This window comes from Parasteatoda tepidariorum, chromosome 2, assembly GCF_982258835.1.
Source record: "Parasteatoda tepidariorum strain Cologne lab strain chromosome 2, Ptep-v5.0, whole genome shotgun sequence".
NCBI lineage: Eukaryota > Metazoa > Arthropoda > Arachnida > Araneae > Theridiidae > Parasteatoda > Parasteatoda tepidariorum.
The window spans coordinates 22326454-22339647 of NC_141756.1; the positions used below are offsets into that span (position 1 = coordinate 22326454).

At 28.9% G+C, this 13194-nt stretch overlaps 1 protein-coding gene across 1 annotated transcript in view; it reads right to left on the minus strand.

Annotated features, from left to right (window-relative positions):
* Nucleotides 1–6237: 6237 nt before the first annotated feature.
* LOC107445201 (uncharacterized) overlaps nt 6238–13194 on the minus strand; it is a 31392-nt gene continuing 24435 nt past the window's right edge. Inside the window, exon 2 of the mRNA XM_087156971.1 lies at nt 6238–8519. Within this exon, the coding sequence (XP_087013097.1) occupies nt 6343–8519 (2177 nt within the window). The 3' untranslated portion in view covers nt 6238–6342. The remainder of the gene's footprint in view (nt 8520–13194) is intronic.

Genomic DNA, 13194 nt, shown 5'->3' on the forward strand with positions numbered 1-13194 from the left:
ACAAAATTACAAAAATCTAAAAAGTGTAAATCGATATTCTTTTTCTTCTCCTCGACTAGCCATGATGAGTAAAAATAACTCATTAATTCTTTTTAGTAGAGACTTAAAAAAGAAAATTACCTTTTTATTGTTAGGATCACTTTACAAATACACTGTATTTATATTTTATTAAACGCAATAATTTATATTTTATAAAACGATCTAGTTTTTTGAAATAACAGATTTTATTTTTTAATTTTTTTTACAAGAATTGTGTTTGCGAAGTAATAAAAATAATTCATTAATGAACCAATGACAAAAAATAACGTAACATTTTAATACCGTGTTTTATTGGAATTTTGAAGAATTAATTCTATTTAGCTTTTATTGTAAGAAAACATAACCTGTTTCATTTTAATGATATTCTCTGTTAAATCAATCTTGATAAAAGAATAATGTAAACTTTTTTATGAACATTTTTTTTTTTAGAAATTAACAAAGACATATTATTTACAAGAAAAAAAATTAGAGTATTCAAAAATGTTATCACACTTTAAAGTAAAAATTTCCTGCAAATGAAAAAATCGATATTTTTACAATTTTAAAGTAATCGGAAATTCGCTAGTGAAAAAAGAAATATGTGAAAAAAATTACAAATGAAGGGATTTTTCTTCAATTCCCTATGTCGCGTTTGTTTTATTACTAGAAGCATTTATTGTAAAAAAAAAAAAAAAAAAAAAAATTAAATTATTTCTTTTTCAATGGGATGAGATCTTAAACTTCGTGAAAAATTGATTCAATTTCTTAATATACATAAAAGTCCGTAAATACTTCATTTATTACGGAGGTCATAGATATCTTGATACTCTTTCAATATATAAATGCAATTAATAGATAATGCTCATTTTCAAAAATATATTTTAATATTTACAAATATTGCGTGCAGGTTTATACGTAACATACATACGTATCAGTTAAATTTTTTGAGTAATTAAAAATATAACATAAATAAAAACGCTGTAGCTGTCCTTAAGGTGTGCGAGTGATTTAGTTGAATTAAAATAATTGCAGATACTCCATCCTAAATAAAAACTCTTACAATTAATAAAGTCGTTAATAGCAACAAATAAAAATTGTAAAACAATAGCATTATAGTTATACTATAAAGTAAAAAATACAAGAAAATAATGAGACATTAATATTAAATCAAGAAATATATAGTTAATTGTTAGCACAAATTCATGAACAATATTTATAAAAAAGATTAGTTCAAATTTTCTTCAAATTTACTTCAAAATTCTTAAGAAAGCCGCAAATTTTTGATAGAACGGTAATTAAGGCACTCAGCTAAAATTGATACTATCCCAGATGATAGCTTGAAACCCAAATAACACTAGAACTACACCGAAAGAAACACGGATATAAAAAAAAATCGGATATAAAAACTTTGGGAAAAAAGCACTAGAAAGAAAGCACTGGGGGAAAAAAGCACCCCAATAACAATAATAGTGATTTTCGTTAAACACGAATTTAATGCATTTAAATAATTATTCAAGCGTAATTAAATATTTTAAAAAAAATAATAATTTAGATACGAAGTTTATAGTTTATAGAACGATATATTTTTTGAACCGCTGAGTGGTTAAGGCACTGAGCTTTCATTTTAAGGAACTGTGGTTCGATCTTCAGTGGCGGCATAAGGCCCCTCCCCATTTTCAAATCAATGGGTAGACACTTGCTAAGAAAGTAAAGGCGAGCTGTGCGCACAATAATGGCGATGGTCACGAAATTGTGGAACCTTTACCCCCTAGCCCACAACGGACTGTTGCGATAATACTTTACTCTAATATATATTTTTAATTGTAAAAACAATTAAATAAAGTATATATTATTGTTATACATATTATGTATCTAATAGAGCGTGTAAATTTAATGTATTAAATAACAGCAGTCTCTCAGAAAGTTTTATCGTTTGATGATTTTAATCTTTGCATTAATCAATTTTATCTTTACATTTATATAATATTTCTTCTTCTTTCTTGTCTAACTTTTTCTTTTTTTTTTTTTGTTCACCTTGAAACCCACTCAGTTCATGTTGGATACCAGTTTGTCTGGAAAATAAAGACGGTCGATGCGCAACGCTGACTAGATTGCCACCACCGTTGGTTTCAAAACTATAACGTTTAAACTATTATGTGGCTTAAAACTTTGTGTCCTAATTCTTGGGAAGCTTAAACTTTTACACCCTTCCTGATTGACATTCTGGCGTGAAATATTTAATGGAATTTAATTTATACCTTAACACTGCTGATTAAACTTTGACAAAACGTATAATCAAGATTATTTAAATCAATGGAATCAGTTTTCTTACATTTAATGATTTAGTTGAATACAATAAATGGTACTTAACTTTTAATGTTTGTTGGTCAATTATTCACATTAAAGAGCGACCTAAATTTAATGGAATATTATTTTGTATAAGTTAGACTTGAATCTATTAGATGTTTTTTTTACATATTTTGAATTTTATATCGGTATTAAGTGTCTATTTACTAAGTATTTACTTTTTTTATATTTTTATATAAAAGCAATATACATTTTGTATTGGTTTCAAATAATAATAGTAAAATAATTTAATTTTATATAATTTAAATGAAAGGTTTTTTAAAGACAGTATTTCTGAAAAGATGATTATTACTAATTAAAACAATTTTATTCAATGCAAAGCATTTAAGAATCTATGAAATAATACCAAGCATCATTAATGATCATTTTCAATTCTTTCGAATTTCATATTTTATCAAAGGAATATAATTTAACTCCTCACTCAGTTACGGAATTCCCACCGGCATATTTATTAAATGGCATAGTTCCATATAAAAATCCTTTAAAAGAGGATATTTACACTCCACTTGAAGAAGCTAGGAAAATAACTATCAAAAACACAAAGAGATACCACGAGAAAAATAAAGTTTATTACGATTCTAGATTTGTAGATATAAACTTTTCACCAGGTGAAACAGTCATGTATGAAGAGTTTAAATATCCTAACACTATAAAACTCTCTCAAACTTTTAGTGGTCCTTATAGCATCATTCAAAAGATGTCTGGTGTCAATTATGAAATAAATAAAAAGAATAGTCACACTAAAGAAAAAGCAGAAATTGTACATGTTTCTAAACTAAGAAAATACTATGAACCAGAGAAATTATAACTTAATCATGAATAAAATTTAATAAATAAAAAATGTTAATATTAAACAGTAAAACAAATATATGTTCTGTTTTGCATTATATGATATGAAATTGTTATGTACATGATTCATTTGAACATGTTACCAGTCTTCAAAATAAATATGGGGCGAAATTTCTCATATGATCCAACCAAAAACAAATAATATTTTTCATTGTTGTATATTTTGAGATGGGATCTTCCATGTCAATATTGCTGAGATACAGAACTGTTTTCCTCTTTTTGGGGACTACAGTTTCTAGAATCTTAAATTCTAGAGTAACGACACATTTGCGTCCTTTTCTTATTTCTTTCATTCACTTTAAAGAGATATGTGAATAATGAAGTACTGTATATGTGTTAAGTTTATCATTTTTAATTTGTTTTCTTCACTTACTTTTGAATCTCCACTTACAGCATTTTGTGATGCTATTAAGCAGAATTTTTCAAAAAAAAAAAAATAAATAAATAAATAAAAAAAAAAAAAAAAAAAAAAAAAAAAAAAATACTGAATAGTATTAGACACTTTAAATCTTTTTGTTTATGGTTTTGCTATGTGTTTATGTGTGCATAAACTTTCATACATTACTTATACAACATATTTTGATGTAAACATTACATAATGTTTTACTTGATGGATATGCATGTTTTCTTGTACACAGCTTTTACTTTACATTTGTTATTTTTGTGTTACTTGAAGGCTTTTTATTTGATAATTTAATGTGTATTTTGCTAAAATTTTATTGAAAATTCTGACGGAAGGGGTTGCAAGTAATTAACCATAATTTTTCCCCTAAGTTCTAAATTTAATAATGAAATAAAATTTTCTCGGGGAGGAGAGATGTAATATAGAATTCCTCATAAAGAGTCTTTCTATATTAACTGATAAGCTTAAAACATATGTTTGTTATCAAGTTTAACATGTAGAAGTCGGTCTCTCACAAAGAGCTAAGGTGAAGGTAAATAATGCGTGTTCGTTAATATATATATATATCATTATATATATACATTAATATATAATATTATTATATTAATATATAATATTAATGCATGACATGATCCAAACGTTTAACAAAACATTTAATGATAATCAAAATCACAACATAACGAGATACAACTGCTGGGAGTCCAGAACGAAAAGGACCGTTAAAGTTGATGTACTACCATCTCCATCGGAATGTCAAAACAACAGCTGATGATAGTGGAAGTTATAGTTGGGCTTACTTACAAGGTAATAGTGCATTTTATTTGCGCTCGCAGCGTCACCTTATTACATGTACTGGGAAGATGAATCACTACAGAGCCATAAAAAGTCAAGGTGAACCAGATAAGGCCAGATAAAAGATTATTTTCTGAAGTTAATGGGCAATAATTCGTAGATGAAATCACATTAAGATAGTCTCAAAAAGTTTCCAGAATCAGAGTGGCGCTATCCTTTTAGCGAATCAAAACCTTTAAGTTTTATCAATTGAATGACGTTTCATTGAGATAAGAGGATGCTTGCAACGCCCTCCCGTTCTAAACCCCACTTTAAAAGCTCAAGACTACCAAAAATGCGTCTCTTTTTCATATTTTCCATAGATAATCTGGGCCAAATCCAAACAATCCCTGAAATGGGGAAACCATCAATGTAAATATCCTACAAACACTGTTTTTCATACTCCATATAACTTAATAAAATGCCTTTTTATCAGAAGCCGCCTAAGTCTCTTCAACTATCTAGCCTTTAAAGGCATAACATTACATATATATATACATAATTATATGTGAAAACCTACTTTAAATACTTCGCTCTTAACACCTTAATGTTCACAAATTGGTTATGATACTTTTAGTTACATGGAGAGGTAAACTGCGAAAACCTCGCCAGGATAGCACGATGAGAAAGGGATTCTGATCCGTCTGTAACTGAGTATATTTTATATCAGTAATGTGGTTGGTGCAATACGGGAGCGAAATTCGTATCAACCAGCCGTAGCTGGGACTCGAACTTGGTTCATCGCATTGGGAGATGAGTGCTCTATTCTCTGAGCCACCGATGATCGATTTTACTTAATTGGTTTCATTACAGCAGTTTAGTTTCCCAAATTCGTAATTTTCCACAGTTATTTTATTTCAAAATATTTTATTTCTACTTCCGGCCCAATCTTATGTATCATTTTTCTCACACAGCATTTTTTTTTAATCCAAATTATATGTTATCTTTAATATTATTAAAAACAAAATTTAGTTTATAGTTAACACCCCTAAACCACTTTGCTAAATCATTTTTTCCCTCTGTTCTAATTAAAGGAGGAAAAAAAAAGATTTTTTCCAGTGCTTCGGTATAGGCAAAGATTTTTTTCAGGTCTGTTTTATATATACAATTCCTTGCCAGATTATTAGAAGCAGTATAAGATTCTATGTAAAATCTTAGTTATCAGGTGATACTACGCAGCCTTATTGTATTTACGTGGATGCAACTTGCATTTGCTTACGTTCGTGTATCAATTGGTTAGCATTGCGTTAAAAATAAATACAAGTAGGAAGTACATAAAAAGTGACCTTGAAAAAAACCCTTTACATGTATGTTTAAACAAAAAAGTATAGCATATAAACACGTGCAAAACATGTAATAATTAAAAAACTACAATTCATCTAATAATTTTGTCTAATTATTATAATATACTAATATAATACCTGGTATAATAAGTATTCTATATTTATATTATATACGATCTAATTTTTCCAATCATCGAATTTATATAACCCATTGATACACGAGCGTAAACTAGTGCAAACCGGTTTCAGCAGTTTTAAATAGAATATTTTAGTGCATCTTATAATTTGGCCAGGGACAGTGTATCCTAGTGACTGTTTTTTGGGAATAGTGAGGAAAAGTAAATCACGTATAATTTTTGATTTTTCTTCAGGTTTAATGAAAATAAAAATAATAAAGTTGTGACAGTTAAATTAATTATAGAAGTTGTGATAAATAATATATAACGGATATGGTTTCATTAACTTTAAACAACTAACACTCAAAAATGGAGTCACCTATTTATTATAAGACAATTAATCGTTTGACAGTGATTGTGCATTCAACATGATTTGTCAATTGACAGAGAATATGATTTTATTCGCAAAAAATGTTCAGCTATCATCTTTCTCAACAACATTCTCCAGTAAATCAAGGAGAGATGAGATCTGTGGATTCAATTCATCTTGGAAAGAGTGACTAGTTTTTTGCTCCAGAATTAGTGACTTTATTTTCGTGACTGTCTTTAGGGTTAGAGGTGACGACCACATTATAATTTCTTTCGCATGATTCCAGTCTACATATGTTAGTGATTGATGTAAGACCAGAAACTTTTTAATTCTTTTCTCAGATAACATTATTTCGTTTTTGTACCGCCTCACTTCAATGATATTATCAAAAGATGCATTCAAAAGCAAGGTGGCACTTTCAAAAAAACCTTTACTCAGTGCATACTCTATACAACTACGACAAATAAGTCGAAATTCTGTAATGTTTTCAAGAGAAGACAAGTTGTAGTTTATAAATTTTTGTAACACATCGCCTTCTCTTTTTGATGCAATGAACGGCATTGCTATTAATTGCTTGAAAAAATCATTATCACTTACTCGCAAAAAGTCTGCTTTAAATTGTTGAATCTCCTCTCTCGTCTCGAAAAAACAATTCATAAACTGTTGCACATGTTCATAGTTGGACAAAAATATTAAGGCCAAGTAGATAACATACGGAGATACTATTTCATTCTTCAATGTTTCAATTGACACAGATTGATAAGCCCATCTCAAGAAAGATTCAGCTGCTTGGATGTTACCATCGCATATCCACTCAATACAAATATGCCAATCTCCATATCCAATAAACCACGAATTCATCAGTGTATCAAGCTCTTTTTGCTCTAAAGCATTCCTTTTATAGGGGTAACATTCTGGTGGCAAGGTAGATTTTGATAATAACATGTGGAGTGAAATCAGATTGCTTGAATAAATAGCACGCTTAAATTCAGGCCGAAAAAACATAAAGCAGGTATATAGTTTAATCTCTTCTTCGGAAGCATCATTTAATATCCAAACAGCCATGTTTAGATTTTCTAATTGCAGCAAACGAAACAGCACTTCGTAGCAAAGAAATTTATTTTTCAGATATGATCGTTTTAGTCTCAATGAACTGGCACTCCATATTTCTTTAAAAATCATCATCTCATTTCCACTTTTACTCATCTCAGAACTAATATTATGCATTATACATGAATAAATGTCTTCTTGAAGATTATCCAATAGTTCCAAAATAGTGGACAAGAATATTCTTTGATATGGCCAACTTTTGAACAAAAACACTAATACGCGAGAATGATTCCGAAAAAATTCGGTCATTTGAGTTATACGATTGACATGAGATAATAAAAAACATAAAACATCAAAAAATTCTGACGAATACTGATTATGCGAGTCATTTTCAAATTCCATACATTGTTGAGTAGCTTGCAAAAGCCACTTACTCAAATGATCGTTTTTCTCCTGCTCCGACAATTTCTTCCAAAAAAACTTTATGGCGACTATGTTACCAATTTCGATCGAACAAGCAATCATATTTACATCAATACTAAGCTTATCATCGTATATTTTATCAGGATCAATGAGTCTAGTTAGAAAACTCCCTAAATTATTCTCGAGGACACATGTCCAATATGTTATCAAATCATCATCGTAATCATTATCTGAAGCGATTCTAAATCGGTTTCTTAATTCTTCTGGAATTTTCACCCACAAATTTGTAGCATATTCCCCTAAACAGTGAGAGCAGGCTATCTCATACAAATGGCCACTATCTAAGCTTCCATTATCGAAAATTTCCGTAAGGGATTTCACTTTGTTAATTGTTCCTTCAACTGTCCAATAAATTGTACCATGTTTTATGTAATACTCCCTGAGATTTCGTTGATATCCTGTCAGTCTACCGTAACTACGAAACGCTTTCCACAACTGCCCCATAATGGGTCGAATAACGTAAGAGATTTCGGTCTTCAGCAATGAGGGCAAAGAGCTATTGGACAATTTGTCTAATATTCTTCTCTGTAACTTTTCTATACTTTCGATATCTGCATGTAAGAAATAATACGCCATTTCATTTCTTATATCAGGCACCGTCCATAGCCCTATTGCAATCGACACTACTGCAATGCGCTGCAGGGAAGGAGGTTCAGAAAAATTGTTTATTAAATTAGCTGTTTTAGTCGATTCTGTTTTTGAAATTTTGAGTGTCCAGATTTCAGATCTCTTTTCTTTGCAGACTCCATCTGTAAAATACAATTTTTAACTTTAGTTTTGAATTAAAGATTCGAATGAAAACAGTTCAAAGAACATAATGCATACGTAATTTATCACGAAACTAAGTCATATATTTAATCTACATGTTACTGGTTAAAAAGAAATCAAGTATTGTTTAGAATACTCAGGTTATGCATAATGCGATTCAGTTACTATTTACGATTTTTTGCTTTTAACGCAAATTTGTATGCTTTTTTTTTAACTTAAGGTATTTTTTAACAAATCGGTTACTGAATACATTTTTGAATACCAATTATTAACTACGTCTTCGTGGAATTGCACAGTGGTAATTTCCTGTAGTTGGATTAACTGGAAATTGCAGGGCATAAAATATGAGTTGTCGCAGATTGATATCATTGACTCTATATTTTGTTTGCAGTATGATGAAAGATTTTAGCTATGGACATTACATAAAAAGTGATACGCATTAAAAACTCTTATCAATCGTATTTAGTTATGTTATTAATACATATTAATAACTTTAAAAAAAAGAAGTCAATGAACTATGCACATTTGTGTTCAGAAGTAAATAATTTTTGTAAGAAATTCAGAGAAAATACGGTTTAGTATCTAACTTCGTTACTATAAATATAGCCTGCACTAATTGATTAGCATATTCAAGTTCACTCCCTTGAAATATTAATAAGTTATTCATTGTGATTCGTTTTACCTTCTTTTTCTGCCCAAAAAAAAAAAAAAAATCACCATGAATAACTTTTTTTCTAATGGTCGGATTTTCACGTACTAAGTGTCAAAATGGTTTCTGGGAATAACCTCAAACTTGCTTATATTTTATCAATAAAGTTATGAAATCAGACATAAAATGTAATTTCTCTGAATAAACATATATTTTTTTACATGTTTGGATCATTGACCTGCAAAATATATGGGGTAACTGCGATCTGGAAACTGTGACCCTAATAGAGTGGATGAAATTTTGGTCCCCTTAATGTTAATTTCTCTTTTTGTGTTTCTTATTGTCATATCTTATTAAATAAGCAAATAAAAAAAAAACTCCCTTATGAAACTACCAAAAGATAATTTCAATTAAAAACAATAATTTTTAATAATTATTTATTATTTAATTTAATTGTGTATGAAAAAATTTAGAATTATGAGGTATAAATTTTATTTATAACATATAACCCCACGTATATTTCAAAAGCAAAATCTAAAGCTTAAACTGTTTTTATTTAGTAGAAGCCGAGATAAATTAAAATTAATTACTTTTTAAAAAATTATTTGTAGAAATGTAGAACCATTTAAATGGGCAGATTAATATTTAAATGTGGTCAATGTACGAGGAACTTTACTTATGCACGTGAAGCGTAAAATTTCATTCATATTTTTTTCGCTGATAGCCGAATGTTAATCTTTTATTTAAATTATGAAATACAATGTTTAAGTCATCTGAAAATTTACTCGTAATTTAGCAAAGAGATTCAAATAAAACGTTATAATTAACAGATGTTGAGTTTTATAAAATCATGTTTCAAATAAAATGTGGTTATATATACGCTTTTTTATAAGCATTTTTTTAGTAAGTTCATTGAATAATTGATAAAATTTCAATATACATACGTATAAATTGATATGATATAATATATTTAAAATTGTCAAGCAATTATAATCGTGTTTTGATATTCTATATCAGTGGTGCGCAAACTTTTTTCGACTGCGACCCCTTTTGTAGAGAGAAAATTTTCGGCGACCCCTAGAGATAAATGTTCACAAATACGATGTATATTTCGCGCATTTCTTTCGTTTCATCGAATAAAAACATCATCATATTTAACTCATATTAATTTTTATTTATAATTTTAAGAAAATACTTTTTGTATAACTCAAAAATCAGTAATTGCCCTTTAATGAGATGTATGTGGCTGCAAGTTTCTAATTATCTCATCGATGTTTGGATGTATGTTACTAACTGCAATTCGCATACCATCTTCAGGGTTTAAACGCGAGCGGTATTTAGTTTTTATTGAAACTAGTTTGCTAAATCCAGTTTCACATAAATACATAGATGCAAATTGTATTAACACTCTGATGGCATTCTTGCATAAAACGGGATATTGTTTTTCCACGGATAGCCAGATAGAGAATACATTACGCATTACGGTCAAAGAAAGAGTGGACAGCATGAAATTGCAATTAAACAGTGAGTGGCGGCGCTTCACTCTTTATATGTACACTGTATGGTATGCAGCATGCAGGGATAATGCATTTCATAAAAATTTGGCGACCCCCAAAAAACTTCTGGCGACCCCCACAGGGGTCGCGACCCCTAGTTTGCGCACCACTGTTCTATATCACTACCTAGAAAATAGAATTGCCGAATCGTGCCAAGTATTTTAAAGTTAAATATATCGTCTTAATCTTAAAATAAATTTTTTAATTACCTGGCAGCGCGTGTTACACACAACCATTTGACCAAATAATTAATTACATTTTTTTCATTTTTCAAAACTTTATTTTATACGCTACCACGTAGATTTTTTTTCAATAATATACTATTTTTTTTTAACATTTTAATTTAGGTTTTATTTCAAGTTAAATGCTCGTTTTCAAATCATCACTAACCTCTTAATACAAGAAGGCTCAGAATATTTGATAATCAAACTTGTTACGAAATTAAAAAAAATATTCTGCTGCTTTTAAATTTTTCGATGCAAAACAGCTGATTATTTTTTTGCATACTATTTTTTCAAACAATGAAGATAAATTATAGTTTTTTTTTATTGTTTCATATTTAATTGTCTAGTGAAAAACAACTGTCGTAGTTGTTTCATCTTTGGGTCCAACTGCCCTCCCTCTGGACTCAAAGCCTCTTTTGATTCCTGTGCTTAGCCGGTAAACTAGCTTGGCACGATTAGGCACAGGGCTTGACACAGGGCTTATTGTCAATGAAATATATAGAACAAAATATAAAGGAAGAGCATCCTTATATTTGAGATGCAACCTTTTCAACTAATTTTTAGCCATAAACTGTCCGACTTAGAACTGTGGAAGGTATTTAAAAAAAAGAGATTACATGATCATACACTTAGGATGTTTGAAAGAGCAAGAAGAACTAGCAGTATTATATTTTCAACAATCAAAAAATTTATTCACATTTTTCTTAAAATTTTATTTTTAAAAGCAACATTTATGTTCGAAAAATAAGTATTAGTTATTTATTTAAAAAAAAAGGCATTTTTATAGGAATTTCTTGTTTTAAAACACATATGTGTTCTTTTAACAGGGATTTCTTATTTTAGATAACAGTACTTATATTTTTAAAAATTTCTTATTTTCAACAATCTTATTAAATTTTAAAATCATTACTTATTTTTTAAGGGAAATTATTATTTAGAAAAATATTCTTATTTTTTTAAAAATGGTATATATTTTAGAAACATTATTTTTTTAAGTGAATTCGTAAGTGAAATTCTCAGGGTGATAATAATATATTCAGTGATTCTAAATAACAAGGTGGTTGTCTCAATATGGGTAGGTTAAATGCAGCAGAATTTTTTTGCTTACACTTTAATCTAAACATATTTTGTTTTATTTTATAACCGTCGTTGAACAGCCGTCGCACTTTTGATCAACTCCGTAACTTAGCAATTTTGAGCCCAACACGAAACAAAAGAGCTCCTGGATCAAACTAGCTATCTTGGAAAACTTTTCGATCAAACTTACTCTCATTACCGTTATATGGAGTAGAAAACTGCGAAAACCTCTCAAGGTTAGTCTGATGGCAAGAAAACTCTAACCCATGATTCTCTACCACTGAGGATATTTTACGTCAGCAGTCAGCACTGTGGTAGGTGCGAGCTTGGTGTGGAATTCGTATAGAGTAATTACATTTAACATCACTTGAAGTGCAACTTACTATTATCAAGTAAATTTCTCGGAGACAGACAGACAGACATATATATCCGATTCAATAGTCATACTTATTTCCACAGTATCGATATTAAAACTACGTTTAGCTTTAATACTATCAATTAATATTTGGTACTTATTTAAACTACACTGACATAGCGAATAAGAAATAATGAAATATTAAAGTACGTGCAATAAACTCAAATAGAACTGTAAGCAAGTCAAATATCTCACTCATATTGGATACAAACTTTAAATGTCGATATCTCGGTTACAACTTAAATTAGGTTGAAGTGTTTTTTTACCATTTTTATTAACTTTTTAAAAGGGACTATTATATTGCATTATTGTTTTAACACTTTTTGTCTTCGGGAGCTGTACAAAAATTTAAAATTTTAATCTAAAATTTAAATTTATGCTTTTTAACTATAATGGATGTGTTAAACAATATAATTTCCTTTAATCTTGTAGAAATATAAAAAAAATACGAAAAAAAATTTTTTATAGACACTTTTTTAGCGATTAATGTGCTGACGGAAAAAAAAATTAGCAAATGTACGGTTTTAAAGCGCATAAGAATTTATTCAAATACATTACGTCTAATTAAGTGAAAAATATTCCAGAATGATGCTTTTAAAAAATATTTAGCATCTTTGTTACACATAGAACTACAAATTTGTGATTGAAAATTTATTTTTGCATAATAAAAAAGAACTCGGTTAAAATCTGATGTATTATTATCAATCAGGGACACCACATGATTTAAATAAATAA